General features: G+C 40.2%; 1 protein-coding gene across 13 annotated transcripts in view; it reads right to left on the minus strand.

Annotated features, from left to right (window-relative positions):
- Positions 1 to 7,258: 7,258 nt before the first annotated feature.
- Tle1 (TLE family member 1, transcriptional corepressor) overlaps positions 7,259 to 16,442 on the minus strand; it is an 85,322-nt gene continuing 76,138 nt past the window's right edge. For 12 of the 13 annotated variants that reach the window (XM_021200883.2, XM_029539476.1, XM_029539479.1 and 9 more), the window contains 6 exons: positions 15,315 to 15,564; positions 13,929 to 14,176; positions 11,660 to 11,807; positions 9,362 to 9,512; positions 7,916 to 7,992; positions 7,621 to 7,817 (listed from right to left, as the gene is read on the minus strand). In XM_021200883.2, coding sequence (XP_021056542.1) covers positions 7,710 to 7,817; positions 7,916 to 7,992; positions 9,362 to 9,512; positions 11,660 to 11,807; positions 13,929 to 14,176; positions 15,315 to 15,564 — 982 coding nt within the window. In that variant the 3' untranslated portion in view covers positions 7,621 to 7,709. Of the gene's footprint in view, positions 7,818 to 7,915; positions 7,993 to 9,361; positions 9,513 to 11,659; positions 11,808 to 13,928; positions 14,177 to 15,314; positions 15,565 to 16,442 lie in introns of all 13 variants that reach the window. The other variant, XM_021200871.2, reaches the window with a different exon arrangement.

The raw sequence follows: 16,442 nt of genomic DNA on the forward strand, positions 1-16,442 counted from the left end.
TAGGCAATCCTTAGAGGAAAGGTTATGGCTGAAAGTGTTCACACTAATAAATAACCTAATAATGTATCTCAAAGCTCTACAATATAAAAAGCCAAAATAAAATTGAGCACATGGCAAAAAATAGTACAGACCAAGGCCAAAAGTGATGAAACACATACCAAAAGAACACAGACAACCCAAACTATCAGAAGACCAAAATTCTATAAACTAGGGATAAAAGGGAAAACAAAGAAGAAACAAACAAACAAAAACCCCTCAACTTCCTGAATTAAAGGCATAAAAAGAAATACAGAATGCTACAGCAAATGCACAGAATATCTTCAGTAAATCCATACAAGACTATTTCCAAAATCTAAAATTATGCTCATCTAGGTACAAAACACAGAATACCAAATAGACAAGACCAGAGAAGAAAGTAATTCATATTTTATGGCTCAAATATTAAGAACACAGACTAAAGAGCTCTCATAGAGCACTGGAAGCTCTGAGAGAGATAAAGGCACTGACATTAGAATAGAACATATTAACACCAGGAGAGCCTGCATGTATTCTATTCCAAGTCCTGAACGATCCCATGTTTCAAACAAGATTACTAGACTTAACAAAACTGTCCATTACATATAAAGGTATGGAGGTCTTTGTGCTTACACATATGCACTCTGGAACCCAGAATATCAAGCACACAAGGCTGTTCTTGCAGAGGAATGCGAAGCCTCTTTTGCACTGAGAAGGTTGGACTGAAGGTGCTCTCTAGCCTGGTGACCTTTGTTTCAGTATGTGTAGCTCACAAACATTTTTACCAATCCACAAAACCTATCTTTATGGAGAGTGTCACACATGCTTTATAAAGTGTTTTGATGTAATCACACATAATCGGTATCGAAGAGATTCAGGTATGCTTTGTTTTACATGCAATTTTAAACTAATTATCACAAGAATAATTTCTCAGTAGCCTATGAAACTTTCTCTAAAATCAACTACCTATTATGATACAAAAAAAAAAAAGTGGCCTAAAATATATAGCAAACTTCAAATTTCACCCTATTTCCTATCTTGCCACAATGGTATAAAGCTATGTATCAATGACAGAAACCGCAGACAGTTCACAAGCTTGTAGACAATAAATAAAATCTCACTGAGTGTTAACCGAATAAAGAAAGAAATCGAGAACTTTATCAATTCCTAAAACTACTGAATGAAAACAACATCCCAAAATCTATGGGATACAATGAAGACAGTCAATCCTAAGAAAAAATTCCATAACACTAACAGCTAAAAGGAAGGGAGGGAGGGAGGGAGGGAGGGAGGGAAAGAAAGAGAAAGGGGGAGGAAACAAAGAAGGAAGAAAGGAAGCAAGCAAGCAAGGCATCTCAAATTAATAATATACACAAAGTCCTTGGAAAAAAAACAAACAATAAACAGCACCCGAAAAGAAGTAGATGGGAAGAGACAATCAAAATCAGCTCTGAAAATGAATGAAATAGAAAATAAAACAAAGAATTTAATAAAGTGTTGGTTCTTTGAAAAGGTTGACAAACCTTTTGCCAAATCAATGAAAAGAAAGATCCAAATTAATAAAGTCATTATTATAATATACAATAAGTTATATAAAAAGGAAATTCAGAGAGCCATGAAAACATTTTTAAAAATATCTATATTCTAACAAACTGGAAAATATGAAAGACATAAATTAATTTCTAGCTACCTATCACCTATAAAAGCTAAATCTATATCAAGATGGAATAAATAATTTAAATAGAACTATAACATCCAAAGAGAAAGATCCAGTAATTAAAATCCTCCAATTCAAAACAGCATAGCACCAGATGGATGGATTTGGCACACATTTCTAACACCTTCAAAAGAATTCATACGAATACTTCTCAAATTATTCCACAAAATAGGAAATTACAGGACATTTCACCATTTTTACAATGCCAGCATCACTCTCATACCAAAATCAGAGAAAGACCTCCCTATAAACAAAGAGAATCATAGGTCAATCTCTTTGATAAATATGAATGAATGTAAAAACTCTCAATAAAAACCCCTTAGAATGATGTTCATTTTTTTCATGGCTTACTTTTAATGTTGGTTCTTAAATCCTTTTTCTTTGTAGCCTTCCACCTCCACCCACCAGAGGTAGAGGGAAAAAAGGATACAGGGGGTTGGGTGGAGGTGGGGAGGGGTGCACCTGTTTAGAAATGGTCCTTTGGAGCAAATCCCATCTGCTTTGTCAGGAGACCGGCAGTTCAGTTCAGTTCAGCAATGGCAGCTTGATCCAGTTGCAAAGACTTCACGAATATACCAACAGACTAACTAGTTCAATAGAGTCAGGATAGCAAACTTGAATCAGCAGTGGTAGCATGACCTAGCAGAGACCGCCAGGCCTCAGCCTAATCAGCACGATTCAGCAGGAAGAATCAAGGCCAAGAGGAATGCCAGAAGTGCTTGGCTGCGCCTCTCTCAGTGAAGATGTGAAGAGGAGTTGTACAGCTTACAGCTAGCTCTAATAGCAAGCAAGCCAAGCCTAGCCAAGCCTCTCTCACAGTCTGTTGAGTCCTACGTACACTCCCTCCAAGTATTACATGCCCTTCCAGGGTCTTGCCTCACCACATCTTGCCTGAGCATGAGTCTGACATATCTGATAGAGCAAAACTTCACTTGAGTCTGTATTAGCTGACATCACTTTGCCAATCAGCCTAAAGGGTTTTGTTTTGTTTTGTTTTGTTTTTTAATTTTTTTGTTTGTTTCTTTGTTTGTTTGGTGCAATTCTATGGAGTCACAAGAAACAGAGCTCAGCTATGCAGTGTAAGGCTGATCAATATAGGCATGTCATTAGTGACGAATCCTTCACGTGTCCCACATGTTTGCTTTAGCAAAACATCCTTTTATCTGTGTCTGCTTCAGGAAAATACTCCTTCAAGTGTTTGCCCCAAGAAAATACCATCCAACACAACTGACTTTCCAAAGAACCCGTAAGTTTCCACTTCAACTTGCAAACTGAATTCAAGAACACATCATAAAGACTACCCACTATAATGAAGCCAGTTTCATCCCAGGGATACAAATTGTTCAATATACATATATAAATAAATGTAATCTACTACATACATAGAAATAAGTATAATCTACTACAAAGATAGAATGAATAATGAAAGTCTAATAATTATCTCTTTAGACAGAGAAAAACCTTTGATAAAATCCAATATACTTTCATGAGACAAGTCCTAAAGAATCTAGGAATACAGGGGACATAGCTCAACCTAATAGAGGCAATATACAGCAAGCTCACAGCCAACATCACCCCAAATGGAGGAAAAAGAAAAATCCTTTCCATGCCCACTCTCCTCCATCCTATTCAGGCTAATTAAGCAAGTGAAGGGGATAAAGGCCCTGTAAATATGAAAAGAATAGACAAAGTATCCTTATTTGTAGATGATACACTTCTATACAGAAAAGACTAGAAGGACTCTACCAGAAATTCCCTACAGCTGATAAACATACTTGACAAAGTAAGAGGACACAAAATTAACACAAAAAACCTAGTAGCCTTCCTAAGTACAAATAACCAACACACTGAGAAAGAAATCAGGCAAACAATTCCATTCACAACAGCTTCAGAAACAAACAAACCTTGGAATAAATCTAAGGAAGTGAAAGACTTACACAATAAAACATTTTAGACAGTGAAAAACAAAATTGAAGAAAATATGAAAGATGTGAAAAACAGAAAGTCACTCCCTAGCCCCACATGTTTATTGTTTGGTAGAGTATAGTGAAAATGGCCATCCTACCAAAAGTAATCTACCAATACATGCAGATTCCATCAAAACTCCAACACAATTCTTCACAGAAATTTAAAAAAAAACAAAACCTTAAATCCTATATGGAAATTCAAAATACCCAGGAAAACTAAAACAGTTTGGAACAACAAAATGCTAGTAGTTATCAACACTGCAGATTTTAAGGTGTAAAAAAAGCTATTACAATACAAACAACAAACATGACACTAACATAAAAGCAGACACATTGATCAATGTAATAGAACTAAAGTCCAGCATATAAGTTCACAATCATAGCTACCAAATTTTGGACAAAGAGGCCAACAACATACTGAACAAATGACATCCTCAACAAATGCTGCTGGTCACACTGGATAGTGACCTGTAAAGGAACCTCGCTCTTTCTATCTTCCCTGTATAAAAGTCAATGCAGACGGATCAAGGATCTCAACATTAGACCTGATAGATACCTTAAATCTGAGAAAGGAGTAAGTGGGGAAGGTGCTTGTGCTTACAGGCACAGGAGAGGTCTTTGTGAATAGGATTCTGGTAGTACACCAACACTAACAAATAAGTACAACCTCATTAATCAAAAGGGGTGCACAACAAAGCACTCTATCATCTGAGGGAAGACACAGCCCAGAGAATAAGGGGTAAAACCTTACCAGCTATACATCTGACAGAGGTCTGTATCTAGCATACACAAAGAACTCAAAACAGTAAATGTGAAGAAAACTAATGGCATGTATGGCACAGACATCAACAGAATGTTCTGAAGACATGAACTACAAATGGCTGAAACACATTTTGGTTTTTAAAATGTTCAACATTCTTAGCCATCAGAGAAATGCAAATTAACATTACTTTGAGATTTCACCTTACAGTGGAGACAGATGGCTAAAATGAAAAAGATCAAGCAACAACAAATGTTGATTTAGCTATGGAGAAAGAAGAATGCTAATTACTGCTGGTGGGAGTGCAAAGAGGTATAACCACTAGGAAAATCAGGTAATTCTTAAAATACTAGAAATAGATCTGCACAGGATGAAGCTATTCCACTCTTGGACACAGACCCAAAGGACTCTATATTCTATTATAGAGAGACCTGCTTATCAATATTCATAGCTGCTCTTCTCACAGTAATCAGGAAATGGAAACAACCTAAATGTCCATCAACTGATGAATGTGTACTGAAAAGGAAGTATGTTTATACACTGCAATTTTATTTAGTTGTTACAAAAGAAAAAAGGCAAACTTTTGAAATGTGTAGGTGTCCTGGAACTCACTCTGTAGACCAGGCTGGCCTCGAACTCAGAAATCCGCCTGCTTCTGCCTCCCAAGTGTTGGGACTAAAGGCCTGTGCCACCACGCCCAGCTGTAGGTAAATTAATAAAAGCTAGAAACAATCATTTTGAGTAGGTAACTCCAGACTCACAAAAACAAACACTTAATGTTTTCCTTTATTTGTAGATGTTAACTTTGAATCTTCAGATGTGTATATTTGGAATACCCATAGATGTTAGGAAACTAGTGTGTGGGAGGGTAGTGTGTGTGGGGGCTAGTGTGTGTGGGTGTGTGTGGGGGCTTTCAAGGGAGACAACAGAACATGGTTGCATAAAGGGTTGAACTGGAATAATGAAACATGAAGGATTAAGTTTCAGTTGGGAACGGGAGGAGAGGGCAGAGGAAGGAAAACAGAAAGATTAATAGCACTAAAGACCTTCAAAACAGTCATATAGAAATTTACAAATGTAAAAGCTCCTATGTGTAGACACACATACAAACACATACACAGTTAATGTGGAGTTATACTATAATGGAAAAGACAATGGCCCCATTCATGCTCCACTTACGAAACACGTGCCACTATATCCTGCTGAGTATCAACTTATGGTTCACAATACCTTGAGCAATAGGCACAGTAATTTTTATCATTCACGTTCTACAAGTGAGAAACGATGACCTGAACAGTTTCCCAAATTCCAACTTCCCATTCTCAACTCCTAAGACCACTTCCCTTTAGGCTGGACACACCGTGTTTGTTCCAGCTAATGTACTAGTGAATGAAAGGGATGTAATAGATTCTATTCACAGACTTCCATCCTTCTCTACTTGTAGTTGGAAGTAAATTTGAATACCTATAGCAATACTGCTGGCCTGTGCCTGAGTCTAAGCTAGGAGGGTAACAAATCTACATACAATCTTTCATCACTATATAGCTGATTGTCTTGGTGGAAGTCAAGGAGAAACCTACTCCACAATATAGAGAAGGGAGAGAGAGAGTATTTGCTATTTGCTTAATGAAAATAATGTTTTTATAAGATATAAAAAGGTCTTGATGACAAATAAAAAGCATAAAGAACAACTACAAATTCACTGAATCGTAAATAAACAAGGACACAGGAAATTCCTTACCTACTTACTAACCACGTTTTTTCCTAATACATAGAAGTAAACAGCAAATAAAAAAAGCATAAGTTGTATAGCCTTTTTAAAAAAAAAAAAAACATGCTTGGTAGCTTATTAAGAGCCCAGGGTTACAGATATCACCTAATCAAATTAGTAAAAATGTGTCTATAAAGAGAAGGACAAAAGATTAATGCCAGACTGCAATGCCCAGAGCTGCAGGGACAGTCTTAATGAGATGAATGGGGAAAGCTTGCTGGATTAAGGAAATCAGTATAATAGATCAAGTAAGTACTAATGAGACATAACCAGCTGACTTTCCACTTCAGTTTTCTAGGGACATGAACTCCAGAGCATTCTGAACAGCACACATCAGAAAACAAAACACAAATCATCAACATATTCCTTGAAATACAAGAGAAAGAATGTAGATAAGACTGGGCCTTCCTATAATAATGGCTTGGTTTGTCAGTAGGATACTAGGAAAAGACAGAACTTTACTTTGTGACCACACAATCTTAGATTTAACCACATACATCAGATGGGGTTTCTTTGGGGGTAAGGATGAGGGGGAAAGAAGGCAGGAGGCATGAAAATGTATGAAAACAGGATCATTATTTGGTACATTATCTAAGAAAAAGTCACAAGGGTGGCACACACTTGTAGTCCATGCTAAGACAAGAGGAGTGTTAGCAGCTCAAGGTGAGCATAAAATATAGTATAAGAGCCTGTACTAAAAACAAAATAACAGTCATAATAATAGTTTTAAGTCTTAATCACAAGAGCCTCAAAGAGTGAGTATTAAAAGTAATTCCAATTTCTTCTATTAAAGCTGTCATGAACTGACAATTGCAGTTCTGATCCTAAGTCTCCGTTGATTACCCAAGGACTTGATGAGACCAGTCCCAATACAGCAGATGTTCACACTCGAATATATTTCTGCAAAATCAAGTGTACTAAGAACTTACCTATGTGTGTATGGACTTTACTCACAAAACCCACATCTAGGATTCAAACGTACTGATTAAAAAGAGTCAAGGAGGAAGACCACTTACTGGTACTAAAGGTTTTACTGTAATAAACCAAATATATTTACAATTTATACAAATGTTGAAACAACAAAAAAATACAAAAAAAAAATCACAAGATGCAAAACCAAGAAACAAGTTCATTGCAGACACCACTGCTCTACAAAGGACTCAAGGTGAACTGAACTGCAAGGAACAGAAGGGTAAGCTCACAGTTGGCCAAGGCAGGACTGACAGCAGGTAGTAGCTCCTCTATCCCACACCTATGTGACTGTGTGACTGTGGTGCCCAAAGGTAGACTGTCTACTCATAAGGCTCGTTGCCTTCTCTTTGTAGACTCAAAGCAGTTCTGTGTCAAGATCTGGAAACAGGTTTCTTCAGGTTTCTTGATGTTGTTTCTGTTTTTTTTTTTTTTTAAATTATAACTTCTATTTCTACAAATTCCAAACATTTGGCCCAATCCAACTGTAAATATGAAGCCGTGGTGTTCTCAGTAGATGACCTCATAAACGGTAGCCTTTTTGTCCCCTGAGCCAGTGACTATGTATTTATCATCCACAGAGATGTCACAGCTAAGTACTGATGAAGATTCTTTGGACTGTAAGAAAAAACAGCAGGCAGAGAATATTTAATGTGTTCCATTGTGGAGACAGCCTCACTAGCTATTCCAAGGCCACGAGGTAGGCATGTCCATACCTGGAAGATGCTGGCTCCATACGGTGTCCGCCAGGCATTTAGGAGGTTGTCTTTTCCAGTACTCACAAACCACTTGCCTAGAATTAGCAAAGGCACAGGTGATTTCAGCAATATTAAAATCCCCCCTGTTGGAATTAGTTAAATAGCACTGGTTTTAGTGTGTGGTATGAGTGCATGTGTTTTTGTGTCTATGAGTACAAATGCACAGGCCAGGGAGCATGTGTGAACATAGGAGAACGACTTTGTAAAGCTGGTTCTTTCTTTCACCATTGCTGAGACAAGATCTTTATTACTGTTTGTACTGCTGCCCTACAAACATCCGGGGCCATTCTCCTGTCTCCTGCTCTCAGCACACTGTAGGAATGCTGCGTTCACTGATGTGAGCTACCTCATCTAGTTTTTAACATGGGTTTCAAAGACTGAACTCATGTCACTGTGCTTGAGTAATAACAACTGTTTTTATCCAGTAAATGATCTAGCTATCCCCAAAAGAGAACATTTTTATCATACTAAGTTCCATGTCCAAAGGGTTGGTCTATGATCCAGGCAAGTTTTACATCTAGGCTCCTTGGTGTGATCCTGTTCATAATCAAAGAAGGCTGGAGATTACTGAGTGGATAAACATGTGCAAGCATGTCTACACATTCAGATTCCTAGCATGTGGCCTTGCATACTTGGAATCCAAGCATCATGGACAAGTGTGAGAAGGTCAAAGAACAGGTAAGCCTTGGACATTGCTGGCCATCTAGTGTAGCCAAAAGACAAGCTTCAAGTTTAGTGAGAAATCTTGCCTCAAAACCAAGAAGCTGAGTGGCAGGAGTATAGCTGGCTTTGACACCCACCTGAGCATGTTTGTACTTGTGCATGTGTGTGTATGTGTGTGTCATGCACATTCAGTACATGACTCAAGTCTCATAGGCATTTTCATTCATATGGAAACAATGAGAGCAAAAGAATTCAATACTGAACTAATCAGAAATGCTCATTTATCAGATGCATACAGAATGTGCAAATACTATCAGTCACCCATCTATCCTCACAGCCAATGAATAAGTATGTGGCCACACAAAGCACACCAGTCTCCACATGGACTTTCCCTTCTCTGTTCTCATTCAGGAAAAAGAATCTGAGTGCAGCTAACATCCTTCGGACCCTGGATCCTCGTTATACAGTCAGCACATAGTGATTTCACTGTGGTCCTATTCTAAACATCATTACCCTCCACACTTCAGAGCACCAGCAATTACACCCCACCCCTACCATATATTTCAGTGCCTGCTGACTTTTCTCAAATTAACAAAGCAGGCTGAGACACACATTACTCTGCTCTGAGGGGCAATAGAATTACTGCATCCAGCTGCATGGAGCAACACATTTTTTTCCCCCCAGATACCATCTCTAAGCATATTTTAAAAAGTATTTCCCCATTTGGGCGGCTGAACTCACCACAATAAGCAAATTTCAGGGACAGCACGCAGCTCTCGTGGAGGTGCAGCTGGTACTTGTCAGGCTTGTTCACATGCAGCACTTCCACGTTGCTGCTTTCCATGCCCACAGCAAGCCACTCCCCAGTTGGGCAGTATCCCAAGGAGAAGATCTGTTATGGGTAAGACAGGATCCCTGATGACTTTACTCAATAAATTAAGGAAGTGAGACGGCAACAAGTGGCGTAAGCATGGGGTCGAAAAACGGGTTTAATCTGCCAAATGCAGACTAGGAAGGGGCATGGGACGCAGCCCAGCCCAGAATCCTCTACGGAACCAATGGGAGACTAAAAGTTCCACTCATGCTGTGAAAGAAGATGTTATCTTTTATAATAACATTGGAAGTTGTCATTAAGAGACACTAACTGAAGCCAGGCGTGGTGGCGCATGCCTTTAATCCCAGCACTTGGGAGGCAGAGGCAGGCGGATTTCTGAGTTTGAGGCCAGCCTGGTCTACAGAGTGAGGTCCAGGACAGCAAGAGCTACACAGAGAAACCCTGTCTCGAAAAACCAAAAAAAAAAAAAAAAAAAAAAAAAAGAGACACTAACTAAATACTTATGTGGGAAATACAATGTCTAGGATATGTAATTCAGGGTTGGAATGAGGATGATGTAACAAAACTAGCCAGGTACCAATAGCTTAGGCTAGGGAATGTAATTGTCTGTGTTTGATATAGGCCTGTATACGTTGACATTTATAGACATTTGAAATTTTCTTAAGTTTAAAACTGGTGACCAAAAATAATATCGTGCATATTCTACAGAATGGTAGAATAGGAAAAGTTGTGAAACTAAAATCAATAGTCACCTAAATTAGTATATGTGAGAGTTGACACAACCTAGAGTTGTGTGGGAAGAATTTCAATGAAGAGTTACCTGGATTGGGTCAGCCTGTAGGCACACCTGTGAAAGGTTTTCTTTGTTGGGTTATTTGAAATGGGAAGACCCACAATATATGTTACCCCTTCACAGGCTGAGCCTTGGACTGAATGAAAAGAACACAGATATTGTACCAGCATGTGTGAGGTACTTCCTTCCTCTTTGCCCCTTGACTACAGATGCAATGTGACCAGCTGTCTTAAGCTCCCGAATTGTGACTTTCTGACAACAATGGACTGTGATCTGGAATAGTTAACTAAATAAACTATTTTCCTTCTAAGCTGCTTTCTGTCATATCTTATCACAGGAAGGAAGTTAAAACAATATATGTAGTTGTTTTCCATTTTTACCCGAATTTTAAATTTTGCTTACCTGTACACAAAAAACACGCCATGAGCAAGCAAGTGGGGGGCAGGGAGGGGGGAGGGGCTGAGTAATACACAGAAGATCAGTTTTACCAAGAAGACACCAGTAAAGGGTGAGAACTGCTTCTGCCAAATAAGTCCACATTCTCCAAAAGTTACTATGTTTTTATATTATTTTAAAACTCTACTCAGTCATAGTAGTGTACACCTTTAATCCTAGTATTGTGGAGGCTGAAGTAGTAGGACTGCCTTGCGTTTGAGTCAAGTCTCAAAAGATCTAGTTGATCATGATTATATATTTTAATCAGGTCCCCTCCCCCACCTTCTTACCCAACCACCTTTATATTCTCCCTCCTACCCTTCTATCACAAACACAAACAAGCAAAACATCAGTAAGTCAAAAGAAAACAAAAACAAAAACCCCAAAGCAAACAAAAGGACATTAAAAAAGCCCCCTCTATCTCCCAATGCCCCATGGAGTTTGTGTTGGTCAATTACTCTGAGTTACGGGGCCAGAGGGTAGCAGATGTACCTAATGACCCTCCATCGGAGAAAACCGATTTTCCATTACCAGTGGGTATCAACTGCAAATAGCTTCTTGGTTAGCAGTCCACTTGCCCTCTCAGTGTTGGGACTTCAACATGGTTGTTAAGGTTAAGAAAGGAGACAGGTATCCACATGTTCTTAGACTCCTTGAAACAAATTAACATTCATTTCACTCTTCTTCTGCATTTGATGGTGATAATATACACAGCAGACTCTCCTGCTGAAGTAAACCTGTATATGCTCTACTGTATAAATTCCTTTCACTGAAACCATGTGTACATAAAGCATCTTAACATGGTTTGACTCACAGGATTTTTTGTAACCATCCCGTGTGTGTGTGTGTGTGTGTGTGTGTGTGTGTGTGTGTGTGGTTTTAAACACATCTGCTTATTATGGTACCCTGATGCTAGGTGGAAAAATGATCCACAGACCCCTTCTGTCTCCACAGCAGGCCAGAGACAAGCACTCACCTGTGAAGTGAAGTCATGCTGCTGCAGCTGCCTCCCTTCTCTCAGGTCCCAGGACCTCACAGTGTTGTCTAAACCGCCTGTCCAGAGCTTGGTGCCATCATTAGAAATGTCAATACAGCTGGCTCCATCTGTGTGGCCCTGGAATTGCCTGATAAAACAAACCAGACTGAATAATGATTTCCTGCCAGAGCTCAAGGTAAACACTGTTGTGTTGTTAGTTTTGGACTCACTGTGTCATCTCAGTGTTTGTTGGTGTGCAGTATCAAAGTAACCTTCCCCTGAGGAGCACAGGAAACAGCCCCTGCAGGTTCTGTTTCCTTTTTCAAGATCCAAGGCCTAAAGAAATGGACTGGCTTGCAGGATGCTGCCAGAAGCCAGGTATCCTATGGCCCCTTGCTAAACAGACCCAGTGAAACTCTTCCCTGGTCTGGAAAAGAATTTAAGTACTAAGAGACAATATAGATAAACACACAAAACCCAATTTCCTTAAGGAAAGATAAAGGCCAGTCCTTCAGTGGCCAAGGCTTGAACCCACAGAAAGTCAAAGGGTTATTCCAAGAACACATTCATTTAGAAGATAATCTTCCAGCAGGGCCCTTCCTGCTAGCACGTTATGAACTCTGTGTACTCAGCCCTTCTGAATCATAAAGGGCCTTGCATGAGAAAATGTGGACTCCCAGAGACCAAGGGTCAAACAGGCCTCTTGACCTCAGAGGTGTTAGGTAGAGACAGAGAAAAGTCCAGGAGGACAGACACTTGCCAGCCCCCAGGCCCAGTACAAGGCTTTTCTTACACGGGACCTTCACACCATGTTCAAAGGGCAACCCAAATCAACTGGGTGGCAAGGATTCTGACCCCTGGAAGGGCATGAGGCAACAAAGTCAGTTCAGTGAGAGAACATGAGCACAGTGGAGTCTGGGGTTGGCAGATGGTGTGTGTGTGTGCACGCAGTGACTCTCAAAAACTTGACTCTATATGTTGCACATGCGTTTGCCAGGGCACATCAGAGAGGTCAGGACCCACACCTCCAGAACCAGGAAAGACCCAGAATAGAATGGCTTAGAAACTTCAATTTCAGGAAGATCCCACATACCTTATTACCACAGAGCACCAAGCTTAGAATTTAAAAGTGCAAGGGAAAGAAAAAAAATTACCATTGCCACCCTGAATTCCTAGCCAAGATATGAGCCAGAAACCTTTCTCTCCCAAGCACGATCACTACGTCAGTTCCTGTCCCTACTAGTCCTCTTCTCCCACATGGCCAATATCCCCTGCGGATGCCCAGCAAGTGGACCTCAATGGTGCTACCTGGCCTCTCCATGATCACCTGGAATGAAGGAGTCTTTGTGATGCCTTTCTTCCTTTTGTCTCTTCAAACAACTGTCACAACCTTTATCTTTCACCCTGACTTGTTATCACCTCTTCAACTCAAAGAATTATTAGTTCTTCATTCCAAACATCTTCCCCTGTGGACAATGAGCACCCCTCCAGCCTCTCCCTCCATGCATGTCCTAGTGACGGTCAAGTTGCTGATTGTTGAGAATATGCTGTGTCCTAGAAGATACAGGACTCTCACACAGCAGCCACTGGCCACACATAGCCAGTCCATACTAAAACGCCCCCCCCCCCCCCATGACTCCAGGGAGCCAGCATACAGCAGAATGCCAGGTCTGACTAAAGGTCCAGAGACAGGGAACTTCTCTGCCTCGGCTCTCATCTATAAAGTAGAGAGGATGATAGAGGTACATATAGTCTTGTCTTAAAATCTAAATCTCTACCTCCCAAAAGCTGGCTACATTTGACTTAAGTGCTTACTCTTAAAAATAATTTCTGGAATGACTCTAGTATTTAGCTGCTGAGGGAAGAGCGAGGATCTAGAAGTCAACCAGAGGCCTGTGTACTTCCAAGTGGAATGACCCTCTTAGTTAGCTATGAGAAATACAGATATTTTAAAGCTATTTTGTGGTTTGAATGCAATGAAAGCTTATTTTTAATGTTCTTTTGTTGTCTTGTGTCAGTAGATTTCCATCTGCACAAACAAGACTCTGGTCAAGCTCAAACCATTTAGACTGGAGACTCTTGTATTGTAATTTACTCCACATTATGTTGTCCCTCGACACAGCCACATCTGCCATTTCAGTGTGGACGAAAGAATGGGTGACACTCTGGCATGTGCCAAGTGCACTCGTCACCCACAGGCTTCTGTATCAACACTCAACATACAGCAGGCTCTTAAGTGAGGCTTCCCTAGGAGAGTCCCTGTACTCACCTCACCAGGGTCTGGTTGTGCAGGTCCCACACTGCGATGTTGCCGTCACTACAGCATGAGAAGCAGACCTTGGAGTCGGGGCTGATGGCCAAAGCGTAACAGGCAGGGGCTGAGGATGTCAGCTCTGCCTTTATTCGGGGAGTTGGAGCTGCCAGGTCCCAGATGGATAGAGTACTGGCTTCCCCTCCCACTATGAGAGTACAGCCATCAGGTAGCAATTTACAGGAACGGATGTAGTTATCTCTATTCTGTGAAATAGCAAAATGTAATCACTGTGGAGCATTGCTAACTGATAATACTGTGTATTCCTAAATGCTGTTCTGTTTTTTTAACTTCAAGAGAGAGATTTCATGAACACTCCGTTCCCCAGGAAAGACTAGGGTTCAACTGCCATTGTCTTCTTCCAAAGAGTAAATAAACTCACAGGGCTGCTAAGCTGTATTCCTGATTTGCAACTGTACAGACAGACTTGAAAGCATCTAGGTGCAAGGCAGGTGTGAGTGCACTTTCCTGTGGAGAACACTGCCCGCGCCGTCATCTACCGTAGGACAGCGCAGACCCACCAAATATGCTTTTGTTTTCATTTTTCCTGATACTGCCCAATGAGTTCTGAGTACTTATTTAAGAATTTAATGGATTGGCTTCCTCAATATTACCATAGCTATTGTCCTATGGAACTTTCTTAATCAAAAGGCCAAAAGGTGACTCTCCATCTAAGTCAACCCAGATAGAGGGACAAAGGGTGCTTTCAGTATAAGTATGCACTACCACAACAAAAGCATCCCCCCCCCCCCACACACACACACACACTTGCTTGTTAGGTCTTTATCTGCCCTTCTTGTTTGGGAATAACATCATCTAGATATACAGTCAGGACAGCCCAGTTACAGGTCTGGCAATCACAAGGCAAATAGGTGCTTCTAGGTTCTTGATGGAGTAGCTTAGTGTTTTGGGAAACAATTCTTTCTGTTCCACTCTTTACAGCTATGGCAGAATGGAAAAGCTACCTCCCCACCCTCTTGACAATACCAGACCAGTTTGGAAGGGTTTCAAATGCCATATTAGCAAATGTTGATGTTTGATATTTAGCTAAAGTTTACAGGGGAATTTAACAATGAGTAGATAGCTGGGATCAGAGTCCACATTAACTACTTTTTCTCTACTGCATAGGATACCATCTTAGAAATCATGTGTACAAAGTGAACTCCAAACCACTGCAAAACATCTCCAAAAATAAGACACCAGGATTGAAACAGTGTAGTGGCAGTAACTGAATCCTGCTCAAAGAATGAACAGGGCAGAATTTTGACTACCTAATATAGGAAACAGAGGGGCTTCTACTCTCTGCTTATGAAAATAGCTCAGGTGAACCTGATGCTTGCTCACCAGACAATCCAGCTGAGAGACGGGGCTCTTGTTGCCGGGGTGGCTGATGTCCCAGACCTTAACGCAGCCCTTGCCACCTGTGTACACGTGCCTTGTGGGGTTGCTGATGGTCACTGCACACACCACCTCCCCGTGGTTGAGGGTGTTGATCTGCCGAGCGTGTCGGGGAATCCCAGGTCCAATGAGGGCATCGGGGGGAAAAGGGACAGGCTGCATTTGGCCATCAGCAGTAACGTGGAAGGAGTACGCTCTAAATGGAAGAAAACCACTTATCACAAAGGGAGCTATAGCATGGATATGGGGAAAGGTAGAGGCTTCCTTGTCATGGTTTCTCCTTCTGAATTCAAAAGTCTTTACATTTAAAGTCTGTATTCAAGCTATTTTACAATGCTCTAAAGAACACAAAGCTCTATTTTAAATGTTTTAAAATTGTTTCTTACAAATTCTGAAAAGTATTGTTTCAAATCTCACTATAAAAATGTGCTTCTAAACTGATATAGGCTTCCACATTGCTCATACATGATTTCTTATCATTTAAAACACTTAAGATGATGTCTTCAAGAATTCTAATCATGGGGCTGGAGATGGTTCAGAGATTAAGAACACTGTCTGCTCTTCCAGAGGTCCTGAGTTCAATTCCTGAGTGTCTTGCAACCATTTGTATGTAATGTCACCTGAAGCCACTTTCTACCATAAAGGTGTACATGCAGATAGAGCACTCATATACATAAAACAAACAAATCTTAAAAATAATGTATCTTAGAATGAAAATACAAACATATGAACATGCAAACAAAAACAGCTTCTGGAAAAGATATCAGTTGTTCAGTGCACTGAATGCTCTTGCAGAGGACATGGGTTCTACTCCTAGCACACACATGGTGACTCACAAACATTGGTAAAACTACTTCTAGGGGATCTGAATCCTTGTTATTTCCTCCATGAACAGACACACATGGTATATTAACATATATGTATAAAATATACATATAAATATAAGATAATTTAAAAAATTTTAAAAACATCTTTTAAGTTCAAATCCCTAAAGAAAGAAATTGAAGAAGATCTCAGAAGATGGAAAGATCTCCCATGCTCATGGATTGGCAGGACTAACATAGTCAAAATGGC

The sequence above is a fragment of the Mus pahari genome, chromosome 6 (assembly GCF_900095145.1).
Source record: "Mus pahari chromosome 6, PAHARI_EIJ_v1.1, whole genome shotgun sequence".
NCBI lineage: Eukaryota > Metazoa > Chordata > Mammalia > Rodentia > Muridae > Mus > Mus pahari.